Source organism: Lepidochelys kempii, chromosome 21 (genome assembly GCF_965140285.1).
Source record: "Lepidochelys kempii isolate rLepKem1 chromosome 21, rLepKem1.hap1, whole genome shotgun sequence".
NCBI lineage: Eukaryota > Metazoa > Chordata > Testudines > Cheloniidae > Lepidochelys > Lepidochelys kempii.
Window position 1 is genome coordinate 2,204,883 of NC_136400.1, and position 22,117 is coordinate 2,226,999.

Genomic DNA, 22,117 nt, shown 5'->3' on the forward strand with positions numbered 1-22,117 from the left:
GGTTAGGTGCTGTTTCCGTTCTCGCTATCTACTCGTTTTCATTCTGAACCATAGTTTACTATTGATATAATTGCTGCTGCCATATCACATAATATTTCTGCTCCACAGAGCATCCTCAGCCTTGGCACGTAACCCCTTCCTGAATATGCCACATTTATCTTTACCCATTGCAGATGCAATCAAGCACTTTTGATGCTTTAATATCACAATGTTTAAATCCACACTGAATGCTTTTGCCTCTCAGCTTCCCATTTACGTAGCTATCTACTCTGAGTCTCGCAAACAAAAGTTTTCATGCTCCCAGGGAGGCGTAAAGATCCCAGTGTCTCTGCAGCTAAACCTTCTTTCTGTGACCGTTTCCTTCTCCCCTGCTGCTGCTGCTTGGAACAAATTCTACTGCAAAAGTATTATCTAGGTAGGGAGCATCCAGCCAGTCCTTCCTTCAGCAAATAGAAAGTTTTCCCTGTTCATAGAAAGGTCTGTTCTGGCATCCAGTCTTGGTGCAACGCCCCTTCCTGATAGCAGGAGTTAGGTGCAAGTATCTAAAGCAGACAGGACCAGAGAGAGAGTTCAGTGTGTCTCGTGACAACCTCTGGTCCTGCATTTCACACACAGCAGGGAGCAGGCACTTTTCCTCTCTGTATACTTTACCAAGCTCCTATGGAATTTACTCATCTATCTTTCAGGGGAAACTGCTGTCTGTCATTTGAATATGCCAGCAATGAAAATTCCTGCGAGCTTCACCACCTGCTCCATGAAGAAAGAGTTTTGAACTAGCCCTGGGCAAGCTTCAGTGACTTATCTGCTTATTATCCTAATGACAGGAAGCCGCATCCATTACAAACTGGCCAGTCCTTCACGCACGCACTTCAACAGCAGTAGGGTCAGCCCCAGAATAAAGGCCTCACAAACCTTCTGCCCTTTAGTAGATTGATTTGAAAAATACTCTTCCGCCTCCACCTTTTCTTTTCAAAAATGAAACGATCCTTTGCAGAGATTAAAATGAATTTAATATTTCACAGTCTGGAGTTTACATCGCATCTGAGGCGGGGATTACACACCCCGCTACAAAAACGTTCCAGTAACAACTCCAGCAGCTTGTACAGTTGTAGCATAGACACCAGGCTGCTGCAAAACAGAACAGAGCCAGGCTGCATTTGAAATATGCTGCTGTTTTCTCTTTGCCTGGAACTTCCCACACCACTCCCTCCTGTTATTCCTGGAATCCATGTAATAATCTCCGCACCAGGCTTTCGCGTCAGTCATATGTCCCCTCTGGGTTACACTTTGCCCTGTAGGCAACCAATGATCATACAAGTATTTTTACTTGCAAGGGTTAAATCCAGGGGCCTTCCTGAGTCAAGAGAAACATAATGGTACCAACATCTAGGGGTGTAACACAGCAAGGGTTGGATCTGAAAGACTTTTTAGGGAAGAGTAGCAAGGTTTCCATTGAGGAGGCATCTGTTACTTTCAGTACTACTGTCCTGTGCATTCAGTATGGATTAAGTTGGTTCTAACTATTCCCTTCCCCAGCAAACCAATGTGTACAGTTCTGTGACTATCAGAGCTGGAACTCCCAAAGGAGCAAAAGGGGGGTTTAAGTACCTCTGCAATTCTCCTTTGGGAGCCCAAAGCCCAGTCTTACTCCACTGACTTCAATGGCAATTTCCACACTGACTTCTGGGTGGGGAGGGAGATTAGTCCCCCAGACCAAAGAGTTTTTCCTTGTGATGTTTGCAGCTGGGATAAAGGGGTTACATAGGGCTCTCACCCCCACCAATATATTGTAGCAAATTTGGAACAATAGTTTGCCCTGGGAAGGGATTTGAGCTCATTGCAGGGGTTTTTCTCTCTTTTGAATTAATGGAGCTAAGCCATTTCAATCTCTCTCTGGATAACAATGGAAACTGCACCAGGCACAACAGACCAAAGAGAGAGAAATTTGCCCCCCTGCATTCCTCTGAAATGCTATTGCAAACATGAGCAGTAATTTGGCTCCAATGACTTGGATCACAGAGCTCAGATTTGGAACTAACAGCCTATCAGTGCAATTAATGAGCAAGGAAAAATCAGCCTCGCTTTGCTCAGCGAGTCTACTGTCTCATGTCAGGTGTCTCCAGCAAAGCGTCAGATGTTTCAGTCTGCACTGTCATTTCTGTTATACAGTAGGCCAGATTCTGATCTCAATCACCCTGTGACAAAGACAGAGCATCTCCATTGACTTCAGTGGAGTTACTCCAGTTTTATGCCGATGGAAGATAGATCGGAATCTGGCCCGAGTCTGCAGGAACTCTTCCTGGAAACCAGTCTTCATTAAAAAAACAATGAAACAAAGATGGGGAAGACTTAGACATTGATTTCTAAAACCCTGAAAATGACACCTATTCAAGACCTTGGGGGAAAATATGATTCTCCTGGCAATTATTTTATCCTATCTGAATATGCGGCAGGAAAGGAAGGAAGCCATTTTTTCTCTTTTTAATTGTCAACAGATTCTACGTGACTCAAGAATTTCTTGGCATGTGCATCCCTGATGCAGAGGGAAAACATGGAGTGAAAGGGAGTCTTGCAACTGCATTCAGAACCCATTACTATCGCCTCAATAGCAATCGCTGCTTCAATACCTCAGAGGTGGCATTAAACCAGGAGCTGGCACGGCTTTTCACTTCCAGAAGGGAGGTTTCCCAGTATTCCAGGCCAGAGGGGTGCATCCGTCCCCTTCTCTGTAACTCTCAGTGCCGCTCCAAGAAGGAGTGAGCACGAATCCGCTGTCAGATGCAGTGTAGTCAGAACAATAAAGTGCTCAGAGGGACAGCCACCCTATCCCAACACTGCTGCGTCGCTGCCATCGCCGGGAAGTCCTGTTCACGGCTCCGCAGAACGCGACAGGACCTTCCCGCAGCTGAATGAACATGATATTGTACCATTTCGCAATGCTGGCCGCCACAACGCAGAGAAACCCTCAGGAAAGAGTTCTGCAGCAACTACCGGGTGACCTGCAAACAAAGGAGAAGAACACGTCACTCCAAAGCCTGGCAACCTATCTACTGGCGAGGCAGGACTGGATTTGGGTTTTTTCCTAAAACTGAGGCAAACTCGTATAGTTTTCCAGACCTACTTTTAATTGCTTCCTGCATTCCCTAGTGTAGAACACTGAGAAGGGACTTGGAAGAAGGCAAGATTTTGTTTCCTTGTGTTTCCCTGCCTGTCTGTATCTGCCTGAGGTCTCTGATACACAGATGTAAGCTCTTTGCAGCTTATTGTTCTGGGTTTGTACAGAACCTAGCATAAGGTGGTCCCAGTCCTTGATTCACCTCACTATCGATAATAATAATAAAGTCTCAGGGCCATGGTGTTGGGAGAAGGAGGCAAAACTTAAAACCTAAACTGCGAAGGGCTGGGGTCATTGCCTGTGGTAAAAACAGCAGCAGGGGATTTTCCAAGGGCGGTTTCCCCCATATTTTCCATAGGACCTGATTCTCCATTGTAGCCACTGACCCCAGGGCAGAAGGGTGTCAAACACCATCATTCTGATTTGGAAGCACCACACACTGGTGCCAGTGACTACACAGTGTTGGGCCAGGCCCAGGCTGTTTTCGTTCGCAGGGTGCAAGGTGTGGTCATAGTGGGAGGTGTGAGGGGCTCCTGCCTTCAGCCCTGTAGCCCTCCTGGAGCTGGTAGGACCATGTGGGTGTAGCTCAGGGAACCATTCGACCCAGGTGTCGTATCTGAATCTCCCCGAGTTCACACTAGCAGGGTTTCAGTCCCCCTCTGCACTCACTTTGCAAAGATTTCATTGACAACACAAGGTGCAGGGGAATGGGTCGCTCCTGATTTACATTGGCGTGCACTGGGGGTACCTTCACTAAAGATGACACTTACACTGGTGTAAAGACAGTTTAAGAGCAGAATCAGGCCCACTGCACTGAACTGAACTGGCAACTCCTAAAGGTCACTCTGTAGCGGGAGTGCTGTCTAGTGGTCATAGCAGGGACTGCGGCTCAAGATTCCTGAGCTCTATTTCCAGCTCTAACTCACTGCATGGCCTCAGGTGAGTCACTTCTCCGCTGCGTGCCTCAGTTCCCCAACTGTAACCAAGGGGTAACAACCCCACTCCATAGGAACAGCACGCGGCCTATTCAGTTCCTGTTGGTGGCAATGGAATAAAAATCTAAATGCAACTCTTGCACCATGCAATCTGGAAAAGAAGATGCAGCCTGCACAAGCCCCTTAGACAGGCTGCAGGGATGTGGGTGTGAGTGAGCGCATGTCAGCATGTCTGTATATTCAGAGAGACAAAAAAAAATTTTTTTAAATGGTCTCCCAGCCTTTTAAACGTTGGGTTGTACTAGTGACCGTGGATAATTTTACAGCCTTCAGATGTTTATATCCTATTTACCATCACAATGTCCTTTCTTACTGATTTCATAGCAGGGCTAGAGCTTTCTCTCCAGGCACCCATGAGAGGTGTAGCTGCATTTGAAATATTGCTATTTAAATTCCATTCCTGGCCACTTGTGCATGCCAAGTACCAGGCACGTTCAGCAGGAACAATTCAGCAAATCCATGCACAATGGCAGGAAGATCAAACTGGAAGCATTAAAAAAACCCTAAACAGAACAGGATAATTTGTGCTCAGCACAGACCCACAGTTAAGGGTACGAAATGTGCTTATTACTCAACTAGCCAGCTGCGAATACAGCATCAGTTAAACCTAAGCATTCAAAGAGGACTGGAGAGAAGACAAAGGAGCAGGGGAGCTGGTGTAAACGACGCAGAGAGAGGAAGGAAGAGGGAATGAGTTTACCAGTAGAACTGTTCAGACATTTTTCATCAAAACAGTTTTTGATTAAAACAGCCCTTTTTGTCTAAATCAAAATGTTTCTAAAAATGTGTTTAAGGAGGAGCAGGAAAAGGAAAGGAAAGGTGGAGACTAAGAACGGGAAGTCAGGCTCAGAGGGAATAGGAGCCTCCTAGCCTGTGGTAGGCCAAGCAGTTCTAATGCCTGTATATAGTTGAAAACTGGTGGTGGGAAACTGATCACGAATAAAGAACACAGGTGTTGCACCAGACCGAAATGTCCCTGATTCTCGGAGGAGAGGTGCCAAGGGGCCGAATCCAGAGTGGAGCAGCTTGGGTACCCCATTACAGGGTGGCAGCATACTTTCAGTGTTGCCAACTCCAGCAATTTTTTTCATGAGTCTGGTGATATTTAATGTTTTCCTTAATGCCCCAGGTCCTGGAGTCATGTGATTATGAGAAAATCTTAGCTTTCATTTATTTAAAAAAGAAAAATAAGTTTCTAGCTTTCCTGGTTGCAGAGAAAAGCTTGAAAATGTGTCCGTATAAATATTCCGAAACCAGATGGCAAATAAAAATAACCCAGCATTTACTATTTTTTCATTCTGATGATTTTTAAATCAATGCCATGATTTTTTCATGAGCTTTGACCACTCAGTGTTAATGATACTGTATTTTGCAGGGGTCAATTGTAGAGTTTTAACAGGCAAATCCCCTCCCTGCTGAAAAATAATTTGTGACAAAGTTCTTCAGAGGAATGAGTTCTCCCTCTTCGCACTCGGGGATGAACTGTGACAACATCACACTCTCCTCTCATTTATCTGTAGTTTGAAATTATTTCCCAAATGAGTTCCCTGAAGAATACTTGCTCTGGAGATTGTTTGCTAATGGAAATGGTCAAACTGCTGTGAGCAAGCAATCCAACACATCCAGCTGATTTTCCTGCTCGTGAACAGTGACTGAACAGACTTGAATAGATGCAAACGTATTCAATAGTTGCAATTATTTAACAGGATGTTTGATGCATATTTCCCCCTGCGGATTGTTTATGCACACTCTGCTTTGGGTGCTGCTTCCAGTCTCAACGCATTGTAATTTGCCAGTCATGTGGAGTGGCGGGGGCGTGCCCAGAACTTTCTGAAGACCAGGCCTCTTTAAGCAGTCTCAAGTTGAGCACCAAAAAACACTGGGTGCTTTGGAAAATGTCAGACTCCATCTTCAGGTTGCAGCTAGTCCAGAGGGAAGGGCAGATGAAAGCAAAGTGCATCTTCGGAGGAGTACCGTAAATGGCTTTGTCCCCTGGCAGAGCATCAACAGTGCTCCTGGGGGAGACACCCGGACTGCAGCAGCTCCAGCACCCTTCACAACTGAACTGCCCCTTACAAGAACTTGGAGTCATCACGCTGACGTCCAATTAAGATCGCGATTGAGGGGAGAGGGGAGGGGAATTAAATTAGCAATATAAACGGGGTGGAAATGAGAATGGTCTGGAAATACAGCCGCAAGTGCTCATCAGTATTTGATGCCTGTGCCAGGGGAGGCAGCTCTGACATTCATAAAAACAGTTTAGCACGAACACGCAATTTGTGGAGGAAAATAATAATAATAAATAAATCCCTGCATCACTTTTTTGAAGGATAATTTTACAGCGGGGGGTGGGGGGGTGCAGGGTGAGCAAAGCTAAAGCATAAAGAATAATTATACTCAACTGTATGAACAATGATTACAAAATTATGCAACTGATTAACCATGACATACATGTAATTACTAATGAGTTTGATAAAATTTTAATTATACCTTGTTCTCCGGGGCATTCAGCAAGCCATGAAAATAATAATCATGTAGCTCTCTGTCACAGATGATTGCTCCAGCCAGGGGAGCACTGACATCCAAGAAAGCCCTTGCCTGAATCACACTGCTTTGGCAGAAGGCAGGCGATGAGGAATCTGCTGCTCCAGAGAACAGCTTGGGGAGTCTAGCACCTCACTGCAATGCCAGGACAGACTGCAAACCAGTCCTTTGTCAGCCAAGGACTAGCCTAGGAGACACTCTGATATCTTCCCCAGGAAAATCCCTCCACCGCTTCTACTTGGTGGCATCAGGTAATCACCTAACAAAACCCACCAAAGGGGTTAAACTCAGAACAAAACCCAGGGCACTAAAATGATGTTTGCCACCATCACATTGTTCACTCTGCTTGTGTGTCACAGCCCTGGCCGTACCCTGTGTCCGGCAGATCTATTTAGATGGTAAGCTCTCACGCCAGGCACTGTCAGCTATGCTGGGTTGGCGTGTGGCACAACAGGGCCACATTCTTGGTTGGTGCTCGGGCACTACCATATTCAGTACAAAAGACAGAGAGATGTAAAAACTCTGGGCAAGGCACCTCACTTCTCTTCCTGCACCAGAGCGCTATGGAGGGACATTCCTGGGCTGTGAAAAGAAGGGACTAAACGCACTGACGTAAGGGAAGGGTGGAAGCTCCTCACACCAGCTCAGCCAAAGCCCTTCAGTTCTGCTCTGTAAATCCTGCCAGCTCCTCCCATCCTGAGCCCCTGCCCAGCTCTGCCAATGCCCTGTGCTCCAGATGGCTCACTCTATTTTCTGTGGCAAACGTATGGCTCCAAACAGCACTGCACACATACCTTGGTCGTCTTGACTTTGTTGCCAGTACTGCAGCTCCATCCAGACAAGTCTGGCAGCACCTTACACTCCTCCCTTTCTAGACACGGCTCCATCTGACACCACCACTTCTGGAGGACTATGGAGGCTGAAAGGAGAGAGGGCCTGTGAGAAACAGAGCAGGTACGGGCAGTGTACATACAGATGGGCTGGATGAGGGGAGAGATGGAGACAAGGTGGGGAGTTAGTATTTGCTATGAGAGACAGCCGGCATTTCATCAGCAAGGAGCTAGTTTATGGAGCGGATAATGGCTTTTTGCACCTGATGAAAAGTTTTTAAATTATTTGTCAACACTGAATCAAAAATTGGAGGATTTGTTTTCTTCCTCCTCCCACTCCCTGTCCCCATCTTCTCCAGTGGCGAAAAAGGGGAGAGAAGGGAGAAAAATGAAACCAAAGAAAGGAAAGCTGGTACTGCTTCTTTCAATTCAAGTCAAACTGAAACACAGGTTTTCATTTTGCTTTGATGAAAAATCAAAAATTTCTGTGAAAATTTAAAAAAAAATATTTTTTATATTTTCTGTACCATTTTCTGGCATCCCTATTTATTTATATTCCATCTAAATTAAACCACTTTATGAAATTGGGTCAGTTTCACCAGACTTTTGTTTAGAAATGGAAAAAAGTTCCAACAATGTTGGAATGTCCCATTTTGACATTTTCTGAACAAAACATTTCCACTTTTTATTTTGAAATGACTTTTTGTTTTGATTTTTTAAAATGTATTATATATTATAATGTTTGCATAATTACGTACTATGATCTATTATTTTGTGTGATATAATATATAATTATACAAACACTATGTATATAAATATAAAATACGATCGTGGGGCATGGCTTCCCCATAGCACGCCCTAGTGGCCAAGCGTGGCACCACCAGCACTTTCTGCCTCAGTTTCCTTCCCCGGGGTGGGTCTCTTTGGCTCTCCACACGCTGGTCTGTGCTGGAGATGTGGCTTAGTCCCCTGCCAAGTCACAAACAAATGTAACCCCTTCTAAGGCAGCAAATGTCCAAACTAAAAAGTCCCAACAAACAAAAAGATTCTTCTGCCCTTCAACCCTCACCCTGGGCCCTGTTCCCAGCTCCTTTCTGGATCTGGGATAGAGCACTCGCCCCCAGGCTGGTTCTCCTTATGGTTCCAAGCCAAACTGATCTTTCTCAGTCCTTTTTTAAGGCCCACCTGTCCATTAAGTTTGGCTCACACCCTCAGCTGGGACGCAGCGAATTAATGATGGCACAGCTGTGGCTGGCCCTGTCTTGCCTTACAGAGGCCAGTCACCCTGTGATGAATATATTATAATGCAACGCAAAACATTCTGAGACTCTAAATTGAGATGAAACATTTAGAACGAAGAGAAATGGACACAAAGTTTGGAATTTATCCTTGTGGGGAATTTGGGGGTTTTCACTCCCATTGGAATGAAGCCCGATTTTGGAATCTCAAAATGTTTCACAAAATGGCACGTTCCACTCCCCCCCCCGCCCCAGCTCTAGTCCCATGCGCTCCCAGGTAAAGTGCCAGGGCGTGAGGCTCCGTGGTCGCTGTGTGCTGGGGTGTTCTGGCAGCCGCAACCACATTGGGGTGAGTGTCGCGTGGCCGATTCTCTCCTGAGGTAGCAGAGTTCAGGGCTATGCCACAGAGCCCCTCCCAAGGCACCATGAGAGCAGGGACAAGCAACTGAACAGAGACAGGGCCTGCAGGTGCATTTTACTTGCACGGGAATTATTAGGCACAGAGCAGCCATCGTCAACTGTCCCAGCCCACGGCAAGCCGGCATCACCGAAGGACAGAAGACATGCAAAAGCCCGTCACCATAGCAACCTAAAGTTCAGCAACAACGTGGTCTAAGTTGAGGAATAGTCATAATTTGAATCCTTAGAGGCCAGAGAGGAGGTGCCCAATGAAACGGTGCCTGAATCCCATTAACCGGGAGGTCATTAGGAATCAGGGACTCGACAGGAAACACTGGGCTGGCGGGAGGCATACGGAGAGGCATTTAACCGTGCTGAGCCACTGCTAGATCTTTTCCAGTTTGCTTTTGAAGACGAAAGGTTTGTTAGTGGTGGCAAACAAAGAGCAAACTTGATCCTCCTTGCAAATCTAACGGCACCAGGGAGGGTGTCCTGCCTCGCTGCTCTTCCGCCAAGACCCCTCAGCGTCTTTCATCCCCACAGCTCACCCCTCTTATGTGCATTCTGTCCCCGGCAGCCTGGCTGTTCCTGGTCACTGTCCACAGGCCACATTTTAATGACAAGCAGAAGATGACTCACTTCCTTTTTAATCTGCTTGTCTTTCTTCTGGTGCAGTGGGGGTTCCCAGCACCAGGTGTGTGTGTTGGGGCGGTCCCCCACTCACATTCTGCCCTTCTATTCTTGCCCCTGGGTAAGCTGTGCCGAAGTGAGAGCTTGGAGAGAAAAGCACTTGGGAGGCCTAGAGGCAGGCCCCGGGGAACTGCGCAAAGTTGCATTATCTTCTGTGATGCCAGCTGCTGGCAGCAGGGTGCGATGGGAGGGGCTGGTGGTAGATTGGATGAGTCACACTCAGAAGGCTGTGAGAGTTTAGGCACCTGAGACCGTCTTGCAGGTGAGCCGAGCAGGGATTGGCGTCCATCTCCAGACGCTGAGTGCAAACGGAGTCAGAGCCCTGGCCAAGGTGATCCATGGTGGTTAGTGGTGTCGGGTGCCTAGAGTGCCTGATCTGTGAAATCAGGCCCCTTTATGGAGTCTCAGTTTGGGCTCCCCAAATGGGCTCCTAAATCACTCGTCACTTTGGAGAATCTCGGTCCCACTTCCCTAGGCTAGTTCTGAAACGGCTTTGCTCAGAGCTCTGCTTTGCCCAGCGAGTTCAGTGTCTCAATACAGGGACTGTTCCTAATTGGCCCTGTCTGGCTGAAAGCTGCTGCCAGACACAGTCCCAGCAGGCCCCCTCGTGAGGAGCCAGCCTGGTGCATGGCTTTAAAAACAGTCGTGAACATGGAACAGTGTCTGGAAACAGCTTTCAAACACGTCCCTCCCTGTAGTGCTGGCAGGGCCTTCGCAGTCAGTGTGACACAGGACGGATAGGTCCCTGGTGCTCTTATCAGGCTGGGCAAACACCTCCAAAGCAGGGATGGGGAGGCAGGGCTAGGTTCTATTTCCAGACATACCACTGAGACCTCGGGCAAAGAATTCCTCTGCCCCTCAGCTCCCCGTTCTGATACAGGGAGATGATGACACTCACCTCCTCCTAGCTGGAGGCATCGTGAATGAAAGCGAGAGCACCTGGGACAGATGGCACTAGACCAGTGCCAACAAGTTCTGTCTAGATTGCTGCACTTTGGGGAGGTTCGGGGTTATTTTAATTGTATTTTTAGGCAACCTCAGGAGTACCTAGAGTGTATGTATGGAGGGGTGCCCTGCTCAGTGTTTGTAGAAGTTCTAATAAAATAAATCAGGGATAACTACATTCTCCTGCTCATGTGGCAGAAGACTGGCATACCCAGGGGCACGAAAGCCGTATCTGACACTTCTGCTTAACAGGCACTTGGCAGAGACTGATCACGGTGGGAGAACCTGCCAGTTTAGCATGTTTGGATTGGGAATATTTTTTTAAAAACATTCAGTGTTACAGATGTATGGAAAAATCCCCACTGCTGGCAAAACGGGGGCGAATAGCCCCATCCTCAGAGGTTAGAAGGGACATTTCCTCTTCTGGCTCATCTTTCCCACCAAGCAATCACTGCAGGGGGAAGTAATTTCATCACAAAGAGCTTCCTTTCCTGCGAAACCAGTATCATTTCTCTGCCAGCCAAGTCCTGGGATGTGTCAGTGGGGAGGCCCCGCATTCGGTCAGAAGCACCACGTATTTCACAAATCTGCAGAGAGCAGGAATTTCTGCTGATGTCGCCAGAGGGAGATGGCTGCCCAGCTCTGCACACCTTTCACTTCCTCTTCCCCCCCAGGCTGCGCTCTGCACTGCACAGGCCTGCTGTTGGCTGAGTTTCCCGGTATGTCCACACTGCAGCTGGGAGTGCGCTGTCTAGCCAGGCAGACAAACTCGCACTGACTCGGCTCGAACTAGCCTGCTAAAAGTAATGGTGTGGACACTGTGCACTGGTAGAGGCTTGTGCTAGCTACCACAGCTCAGACTCACACAACCCCATGTCTGAGCTCAGCTGGCTAGCCCACACCTCTGCCAGTGCGGCAATGTCTAGCTCACTGGCACCAGCCGAGCTAGCACGGGTCTGTTTATCCCAGCTGGGAGGTCGCTCCCAGCTGCAACCTCCATATACCCCAAGGGACCCGGTTTGACCTGTTTGCTCTGTCTGCTTCTGCAGAATCCCTAGTTTCTCCCACTAGGGCTGGGTAAAAGCTACTCATCCACTGAGCCTCTCCTTCATAACTACAGCAGGGAAACCATTTCAGTCACTAGCCTACTTCAGGATATACTAGCCTCAGTAAAGTGACATTCACTACTCAGCTTTGTTCCTCCTGTGCATCTGATGCCTGCTTCGTGAGTAATTACTGGGGACCACTCTGCAGGGAAAAGGCAGCACAGAAAAGCCACTCGGGACAAAGAGAACCTGCCCAGAGACATGAAGCTTGTGCCTCTTGGCATTGTTCACAGACACATTTACCCCACATCTGCTGCCCAGCAAATCAATAATGCACTGGGAAAGGCTCCTGCCACTTCTGATGGATCCAGTGGGACACCATGTGACACCATTCAATAAAATATAGATGGGCTGGGTTTGTCTTAGTGCTTTTCGTAGATGATTATGTGGCATGACTCTAGTCACATGTCTCACAGTCCATAGCACTAAGTCTGGGCAACAAGTGAGATCCTGGAGGGTGTTGTTACAGAGCCTAGTTCCTTCCGCTGCCCCAGATCTGCACAGTCAAAGCCAGTACCATGTACGGTGCTGGGGACCCAGCCACACGTTAAGATGCATGCACGGAAGAGCCCATCACAGCTTTTCAGCTGCAGGGTTAAAAGCACACGCAGTTCCTTTGTTGTGCTGTAACAGAGCAGGGTTGGCTCAGCTCAGCCCCAAGGAAAGGGATTTCCCGAGCACCCTCATTCAGGGACTCTATTATCTTTCTGGGACCCATCACTTCCAAGAACAAAGGTGAAGAGTGGCAGGGACTCCGGTCTAACTGCCTGGGCTGGACGCATTTAGAACCTTTCTCGTCCCTACTCAGCTGTGTCACCTCTATAGTGCTGAGACCGTTTTCTTCCCTAGCCCCATTTCTGAGTGCTCAGCACCCACAATTGCAGCCAGATTTTCAAAAGAGACCAGCCCCCAGTGTGGACACAACGTGCTGAGCTCATTTGAAAATCTGGCCCCATGACACTTCAGACACATCTCCTGGCATTCAATCCCTCCCGTAGGGCCACGTTGCATGGGGTCACACAGCCCACGGCAACACAAGACACTGACTAGAGGGGAAAAACGCCTCAGAGACAGGGCACCTGTAACAAGGGGGGACAATGGGGCTGACTAGAGCTGCTGACACCCATCCCCATGTGCAATTGCCTTCAGAGTCCATTGTTCTATCTCCTTTGCTGGGTGCCCTACTTCTAAGTCAGCCTGGGCTGGCTCTGCAGCATGAAGGCAAAGCAGGACTCCCCATGGGGACACCCAAGTGCTGTATGATACAGAAGAGGATGCTCTGCAGAGGGGCAGCAAGCGCAGAGCTCTGCTATTATCTGCATCAGGCCCAAAGCAAAACAGAAAGGAACCCAGGGCAGGGACAGTCCTCATCTTCCTGGCTGCACACCAGCGCCCTCCCTGCCCGCAACAGAACACACAGGCCATTTCTAGGTCCTTCTGTGGTGCAATGGCTGGGTAATGAGCCCACCATGGGTCACTGGCCCGCATAGAACCGGGGACTTTCTGCAGCCAGGGGATGAGGCCCAGCCCACTAAAGTCAAAGGGCGTTTTCCCATTGATCTCACTGGGCTTTGCACCAAGCACCCAACGCACACGCTCCTGCCACTTGAGCAAAGGGAGCGACTCCTAGCTGTAAGCTGTCACCTGGCCCCAGGTTACCGCTGGCGCCCACCGCCACGCTGCCCGAGCATCCGTACCTGGACCAGTTACGCGAGGGAGCCAGCACCAGACACACCAGCCAGCGCGTTGCCTTTGAAAAGGTGCTTTTCCCCTTCCTGGGGTGGGACTGGGAGTGGGGACGCTGAAGCACAGCAAGAGAAGCTGCTTTCGCTGGAGTGGAAGTGCCTGGACTCTAGGAGGAAAATCTGTCCTGGTTGGACCCCTGGCCCCCAGTTGCAGACCCCAGAGGGTGGCCTGGGCACTCTGCTAGGCATGCGCACAGGCGTCACGCGCCGTGTACTCACCATCCACGCAGGAGGGAGCCGCACGAGTCGTCCCTGCCACCTGCCCTGGGAAGCAGGAGCATTTCACTGTCTGGGAGCGCTCTTCAATCTTGTTCTTATTGCAGCATCTGTGGGCAGCGATGACTTCGCACGTGCCAGGCTCTATGTGCACTGTGGGGAGGCAAACAACCGCACCTGACCCGGAGCTGCGTGGCGGGAGCCCAGTCCCAGGCTCTAGCTTAGCAGTTACCCCAAGCAGGCTCCAGCGAACTCCTTACACCAGCGGAGCAATGAGAAAGGCCTCTCTGCTAGAAACAGACTGAGAAACCCCAGGAGTTGCACCAACACCAGACAGGAGACAGGCTTGGGGGATCCTTCCTAATAGGCGTGGTCACAGACCCTCCGCCATCTTGCCCTCAGTCCACTGCATAACAGGGCAACGTTCCTCCTCATCGCAGAGCGCATGGCGTGAAGTCGTGCAAGGAACTGGCATGAGCTCCAGATGTCTCAGCCAGAGGAGGGGACCCCGTTAGCTCAGCGGGGCAGCCTGGCACTCTGTAAGTCAGGTTCTTACGCCCCGTCCAACAGGGCGGTGGCTGAGTGCTGACAGTTTGGGACTGTCAGCTAGAACTGCAGGACCCCGTTATGTTCCGCCATCATGTTCTCACACTCATCAGGGTTTGCGCTTTGGCTCCAGTAAGCTGCTGGGGGACACTGGCGCACACAGAGCCAATCCAGCCGCTGGCTCTCAGACTGCACCAGTGCATTGAGTCCACAACATTGTCCCAACAGCAGTGAGCAGGTGCAGTGGGAAGCTCAGGGAAAAACAGCACGTAGGGTGGCCTGCCCCTCTGCCAGCCCACTCCTGCGGCTGCTCAGTAAGAACCAGCAGCACACAGGCCAATGGGAGTTTCCCCATCTCCCCAGCAGGAGAGCCCCACTCCATGGCTGCAAGTGATCAACGCAATGTTTCCAAGGCCGGGTGCCTGCTGGAAGATTGGACATCTAGCCAGGTGCTGCTGCTGAAGGAGTCTAAACCAGGCCTCAAGGCTGCTAAGCACACCCCTATGGCTGTGTCCAGTGGCTCCCCATCCCATCTCTAAGTAGGAAGAGTGCTGGCCCTGGCTTGGGCTCATCAGACTGCTTGAGTTCTATTTACTCCTAATCACCCGCCCTGCTGAGCAGAATGAATAGCCTTTCCTCATGGCAGAGGGAAGGGCTTTACTGAAATCAGCTAGTTGGTTAGTTAATTGGAACTGAAAATGAGATGCAAACTTGATACGAGACCACAGAGAGAGGACGATGCCTCGCAATGCCTGTGGCTTCAGTCAAAACACCATCAGCTCCAGCCCCGAATGTTACAACCAAAGGGACGTTCATTCCTGGCACCGTATCCATGTGCAATCTGAGCCCCAGCCCTGGGCGTGTCTTAACTTTACAGCAACGCTGCAATGTCTTCCTGCTCAGCAGAAAGGGAGGGTGTTGTTCTGCTGCTCTTTGCCCCTCCCCCTTAAAATGTTAAGGAAGAAGGGAAACAAATGCACTGGCTTATCACCTCTGGGATCCCAGCTCAGAATCTAGTTAGCATCACAAATCAATGCATTTCACTGGGTAATGGCCCATACAGCCACCATACAAATTAGCCAAACAGGTCTGGATAGACTTTGATCCCATGACCTGGGAGTGAGTGATCCCTGAAGGTCTTATTTAATGAGGACTGAAAGAAGTGAATGGAGCACCACACACTATGACAACACCCCAGTGTGTTACCAGGAATACACTGCCTTTGATGGATGCAGTGATCAGGAGTCAGGCTTTTCCCATGCACCAGCACCATTATGCAGAGATGTATATGGCACATTTTCAAACCCCGCTGCCTAGCTGGACCCCCAAACCTTGCTCACACAATGCAGATGCAGTTCTTGTTCCTGTTCCGAATGAACAAAGACTGCTTGACCCTACAAGGGGCAAAGAGACACAGTAAAGGAGAAAATCTTAAACTGAGGGCTCTAAATTCTGGGAGAGACCAAGCACCTTTCCATCCAGGGCTCTTTCTAATGACAGCTCAGCAATCCTAAGAGGAAAGCCGGTCTGCTCTGCAATGTCCTCTGTACCCAGCTGATTTAATACTGATTTAGTAATTGGGCGAAAAAACAGTCTTGTTTTTAAGGCAAATTAATCATTTTGAAACATGAAAGACATTTAATGGATGAAACTTCTTCTGCTGTCTCTCCCACAGGGCCCCCTATGCTGCAACATCTTCAAAAGCAGCTATGGGATTTAGGTTTCAGAGTAACAGCCGTGTTAGTCTGTATTTGCAAAAAGAAAAGGAGTACTTGTGGCACCTTAGAGGCTAACCAATTTATTTGAGCATAAGCTTTCGTGAGCTACAGCTCACTTCATCGGATGCGATGGGATTTAGGAGACTAAGGCCCACTTTCAGAAGTGATTTGCACACTTAGGAGCCTGCCTTTCAATGACATGTGGACTCCTAAGTGCCTCAGACGTTTCTGAAAACAGGACTTACCTAGAGTCTCATTTTTTTTGCTGCCATTAATAATAAAAAATGGATAAAAGCCCATTCAAGTTTACCTGGATTTTCGCCTTGTAAATGTCCAGACTCCCATAAAAATGGTTGAGCAGCCAGCCAGGCAGCCAGATCTCTGATGCAGGTCTCTCCCTGCTCTCTCTACAGCAGCAACCACCTTGGCAGAGGCGCTGAGACCCTTCCGCTGTAACACTGGGAGCAAGTCATCAACACACGTCTCAGCCAACAAGCTGCCCTCAAAACCCTGCGGCAGCCCCGGGGCCACCACCGCCATACCACTTGCAAACCAAGTGCAACGTAAACGGCACAATGTGGGAAATGCACATTAGCTGGACCCTCTCTAGCGAGTGGCCATGCACTAAACGGCCAGGGAGCCTGCTCCTGTCAGAACTGGGCTTTGCTCCAGAGGCTTGGTACTTTTTGCAGTTCAGCATCCACAGTCGGACGCTGTCCCTTCACTCTCTTCTATGTCGTGCCCCCAGTGAATTGAGGCAAGTCTAAGACTGGCTGCTGGTCCTAAATTAATCTCTTACATCTACTGAACAGCCTGCGCACATCTTTCATCTTATGGTGCTAGAAGCTGATGAACACCGGTGTAAAGAAACCCCCGGCCCAAAGACAGAAGCGTGTGTCTTAGCAATCACAACAGTCCCGGATCAGCACTGCGCCCGCCAGGCAATGCTTTCGCTGGAGAGTTCATCAGGAAGATATATGAGTGAGAGCCATTTGATTTCAAAGGAGACACAGAAACTGAGAGGACTGTGAATACTGACCCCGTGCTCACCACTAAATCACCTGCAAGATCTCAAGCTTTAAAACTGATCTAGGATGTATACAGCGGTAATTTACAACCCCCAGAAGTACTGCTGTATGAAGCCTGTAAACACAGTAATGGCAAGTTAAGTGCAAAAATACTTTGGGTTCCCCAAGCCAGGACCTATGGGCTGGCTGCTCAGTGCTCTGCACACTGCAAGAGCTGACAAAGATACTCAGCTCCACTTCCCTTCCGGGCTCTTAGAGGACATTGATTACTGAGTGGGGCATTATGGAGAAGTCCTACAGCATTTAATAGAGAATACCACCCTTGCTGAAGGTAATCAGTCTGTAGACTGTGTAGACTCATAACATGGCTCCCACTCACTATTAACCCCCACAGATTGGGTGAGTACGTTCAGAGGAATTCTATTGCTTTTATTTCTATTTGATTCTGTAAGAGTTCTCCCTAAAGATGGACACAGAAGCTGAGGAATTGGTCTGAAACTTTGATCCAATTTGAATCCAAGTCAGAATTATTTTTAAGGTCTAAAAAAGATGGTATTTTTATATGGAACATCCATGTCCAGGAAGCCTCGAGAGACCCCAAGCAAGCACATTCTCACTGGGGGTTGGGCTAAGATCAGGTAAGCACAGAAAGGGGAGGGTGCACATCTAAAGAAACCCTCTTTAGTGGACAGTCCATCAGAGCCACAGCAGGAGGATGGCACTGAGTTCATACCAAACACACTCTGGCTTGGAGGGTGGGAAGTTACCATGGAATCCCTGGTTCCAATCCCTCTCTGAAGGATTTGGTGCCACAGGAGGCCAGGAGTCAGGCCCAGGCTGCTCTGTGGGCAGCCTTTGCATTTCTCTCTCTTGTTAACACAGATTTTGGTTGCTCTCTATGTTGAAGTTCCCTTTACTGACGGGTTATAAAGTTATGAAGTTCCCTTTACTGACGGGTTACCTACAGGACTGGTACCAGTGACGGGCATGTTACAGACATGAGCACAGGTGTTCACGGACCAATAAGGACGTCCGTAGAAGGAGATGCAGATGGTTATAAGCCGACAAAGCGCTAGGCCCCCTGTCCAGTTTAGCAGGCAGTAGCAGAAGCACACGGGCTTCAAAGAGCTGCAGCACAGTGTCTGGCCTCTGCCCCCACTGGGTTCAAAGCTAAATTAGCTTGAATTATCCTGCTTCCATGAGCAAGCCGGCTGCCCGGTGTGCTCCAGCCTCTGTTGGACACCATGGAGAATTGTGCAGTGCACCAACCTGCTCTCTACCGCACACCAGGCGAACTCAGCTGTGAAAGGTCTCTAGTGCTCAGCATCCCTCGTCCCAACTCATAAGCCGTAAAAAGAAATTCAAATACAATTTTTCTTTGCACTGCTACTAGCCCAAGCCTTCTTTCATAGCTGCTCCTCAGACCCTCCCATCAGCCTGTGCTCTGTGTTAGGGTTTGTCTATGCTGCAGTCACGGGCCCACCAACCCAATGCTGCTAACAGCACTGAACAGTACCACTGTCATTGGTATTGTAGAAACGATGGGAATGGCTAAGCACCTACAATCTCTGGGCCTTGCTCAGTGCTTCAGTGGAGATTTTGTTTGAACAGAGTGTAAGAGAAGACAGCAGCATCTGGCCTATTGTCTCTAGAGTCTTGTCCACATTGTCCTGCTGTTGGGAGCCCACTGCTGGCATTTGATGCATCAGGTCCGTTAGAGCCATTAGAGCAAGGTTAGATGACACAATGCTCAGCACACCAACAGGCCATCTAAACCAGGGCTCCCAATGGTGCTAAAACTGGGGGAGCTGACCTGGGGCTGCCAATCGTGGGAAACTTTTGCAAAATTCCTTTAGCACGGGTAAGGTAAGGCTTTGCTGTGGGCAGACTGGTCTCTCCCACAGTCATTATCAAACTGCCTCTGAATGGGAATTCTAATTCAATGGGATTAGAAAGTTACAGACAACCAACACTTCTTATCAACAGTAGGGGAAAAAAAGAAAGAAATTCCTGGGTGTTCCTGCTTCTAATAGATCCTTGCAAATCATTCACATACCCCAGCAAGGAGATTTCTGCTGGCCACAGGCTGAAAGGAGAAACTAGCTGTCTTCCATTTCCAGTCTGATAAATACCCACTAGCAAGGTGCAGCCTTCCCTGGGGCAGCCCGGACTCCTGTGCTACCATTGTCTCATCCCTATGGGTGCTGGGGGTGGGGGGGTGGTAAGTGACTGGGCACTCACCTGAGGATAGAACAAACCTCTGTTTCTCCCCAAATTCAAGCCACCCTGAGGTGATAATAGCTTGCATTCCTTAGATGCAGCATTAGATTAGGCCAAGTGACCATCCTGTGCTGTTTCTGGACTAAGCATTTGCAGGACATCTTACAACCAGGGTAAGAATTTGCTTTCCTACCAACCTGAATTTTGCCGCAGACAGGAGTTAGATAAAGGTAGAAGTTCAGCACAAGTGCAAGTCTCTGAGTGCAAGTTTCTCAGCTGTGTGCTCCTTCCAGAACCCAGCATTTCCAGGCTTTCCACTTCCTTCGCGCGGCGATTTTTTTGTCATGGCAAAAGCCCCTCACGGGCCTCTGAGCTGTGTTATCGAACAGGAAGAGTCATTGGGAAATGTCTCTGGCTTTTCAGGCACATTCAAGTGAAGTTGACTTAGAAGCAGTAACACCCCCTGCCTTCCCCAGGGTGGCAGTTCCATGATTCTGAAGGGGAATTTCCTCTGCTTTACAACATTTTCAACTCCCTGCTGGGAAATAACAACAAAACACAAACTACTGGGCTACAACAGTGAACCCTCTCTGGTTATGTTGCTGCTACATCTGGGTCCCTGATTTTAAACTCAGCGTGGCCATGTTCTGAATCGTTAATTTACGCCCCAGATTACAAACCTGTTCATTACAGTCTCGAGTGGTGGGTTGAGTGATTGGGGCCAGAGTTTGTTCACATTGCATTTGCATTGTCTCAAAACCAAAACCACCATGAAGCAAACACAAAAGTGTCCATCGTCGCAGTCAGGCCGTGAGTCCCCCAAGCAGAACCGGCCCAGATTGTTCAGACAGGTAGAACTTCAACATGAGTGACCGAAGGAGAGGGCGAACCGGACAACACGTGGGTGAAGTGCTCGGGGCTCCCCGGTGCAGGGTGAAATAGAATCTTACTACTGATGTGTTGCAAAGGAGCATGGCAGAGCTAAGGAGCATGGCAGAGCTAGTAAAGACAGGCCGGACACCTGGGCACGGCTAGCCCAGCAACGCTGCACCCCAGCCAGTAGAGCACATTGTGTTCTAGCATTTTAGGGTAGCTGGAACAAACTGTTATGGTCCCTTGAGAGAAGTCACAGCTGTGTTTGGATAGCTGCTTTGGTGGTTTGTGCAATTCACCTGGCTCATTTCTCATGGAGCCCTGTTGTGCCATGGCCCTCTGTGTTCTGGGAAGTGCATCGTCAGTTGGGGAAAGAGTGCAGCATGGACAGAAGCTGCTTCCGGGCACCCTAGTTCTCATAATCCTGCAGGGATTATTGCAGGGACTAGTAAATTCATTCTCAGTGCACTCACAAAGTGCCTCCTCAATGCAGTGCGCATGCCACAGCCCCTTGCAAGAACGCTGCAGCTAGTGCCCAGGTGTGACGTTCACACAGGTCACTGCTGTGGGGCATGCAGCTCACACATGACTCAGTGTGAGCTCTCTTGGGCTGTCCCTCTCCCACACCCTGCCAGAGACACATGTCCTGTGTTACAGTTCAGCTCAGGTGAAATTCATCCCGAGGCAACAGGCCAGAACGCGGCCTGTGCACCAGTGACGTCCCATCCGAGTCCTGTTCCGAGGCCATCTGTGACAGTTACACGTGGGGCTTGCACAGCACAGAGGTGAATTCCACCCTCTAGCAAGAAAAGCAGCAATACCATTAGGGGTCGATAAGTGAATTAGGGGCAGAGTCTTATCCCCCTTGGCTACAGGGCTGCCGTTTCTCCCCTGCACAGGGAATTCCGGCAGACCCTGCAAGCTGTGTCTTTCATCGAACACTCTCCTATTCCCCGCTCTGAGCTGGTTTTATTGCACCATTGGTAAGTAGCATTCCTGCCACTCTGGAGGGAGCAGCCATCACGTTTAATAGCCAATTTACCAGCCCCGACACCGCACTCCTCCTTCTTCACCAGCTTGTAGGCAAATAATTACCACGACAGGAAGGCATCAAATATTTATATCCCCTTAACCCAGGAATTTGTCTGGGCCGAGCTGCCGCTGATCTGAGCAAATAGTGCGTTAGAGCTGGTGGCTCACCAGAGGCATCGCCACGTCACTGAGTAATTTCTTCCCAGACAAGATGTTGCGGCTGCCTATATTAATCAATTACTCCTAAGTGCTGCACCTTTTATGCTAACACCTATCTGGCAGCAAGAGGCAAGGGAGCTGAGAGGGTCTGGGGCCAGTCTAGCTAACCAGGGAGTTATTCGTCCTCTCCCCGCCCCCACAAATCAGGGCACCTGCCCAGCATTTGAAAAGATGTAACAGGCTTCTAGTGGCTGACCCCCACCCACTTGCCAGTGACATCAATGGGATACGGATCAGGAGCACAGGGGGGCATCCACTCTATGCAGAGGGCTCCTACAAAGGTTATGCACTGCTAGGCCTGGTCTACACTAGGGAAGTAGGTTGGTATAACTGTGTCACTCAGGGGTGTGAGAAATCCACCCCCTAGAGGGACAGTTACACTAACCTAACCCCCAGTATAGACAGCACTAGGTCAACAGGAGAACTCTCCTGTCAGCCTTGCGGCTGCCTCTCAGGGAGGTGGAGTACCATCCTGTCGGCGAGGCAGTGTCTGACCCAAAGCGGTGCAGCTAGGCACTGTAGCAGGTTATGTGTAGACGTACTCATCGCAAGTGAGCCCATGCTCTGTATGTATGGGGCCCCAGATTCCATACCTACACTCTCCAGCCTCTTCCGGAAGCCAGAAGCATAGTCTAGGGTGCAGGGAGCGGCACGTCCC

The 22,117-nt window shown here is 49.3% G+C and overlaps 1 protein-coding gene across 2 annotated transcripts in view; it reads right to left on the bottom strand.

Moving 5' to 3' along the window:
• Positions 1 to 987: 987 nt before the first annotated feature.
• Positions 988 to 22,117, bottom strand: part of TAFA3 (TAFA chemokine like family member 3) — a 71,487-nt gene continuing 50,357 nt past the window's right edge. For both annotated transcript variants that reach the window (XM_073320073.2, XM_073320074.1), the window contains 3 exons: positions 13,827 to 13,976; positions 7,449 to 7,573; positions 988 to 2,999 (listed from right to left, as the gene is read on the bottom strand). In XM_073320073.2, coding sequence (XP_073176174.1) covers positions 2,988 to 2,999; positions 7,449 to 7,573; positions 13,827 to 13,976 — 287 coding nt within the window. In that variant the 3' untranslated portion in view covers positions 988 to 2,987. The remainder of the gene's footprint in view (positions 3,000 to 7,448; positions 7,574 to 13,826; positions 13,977 to 22,117) is intronic.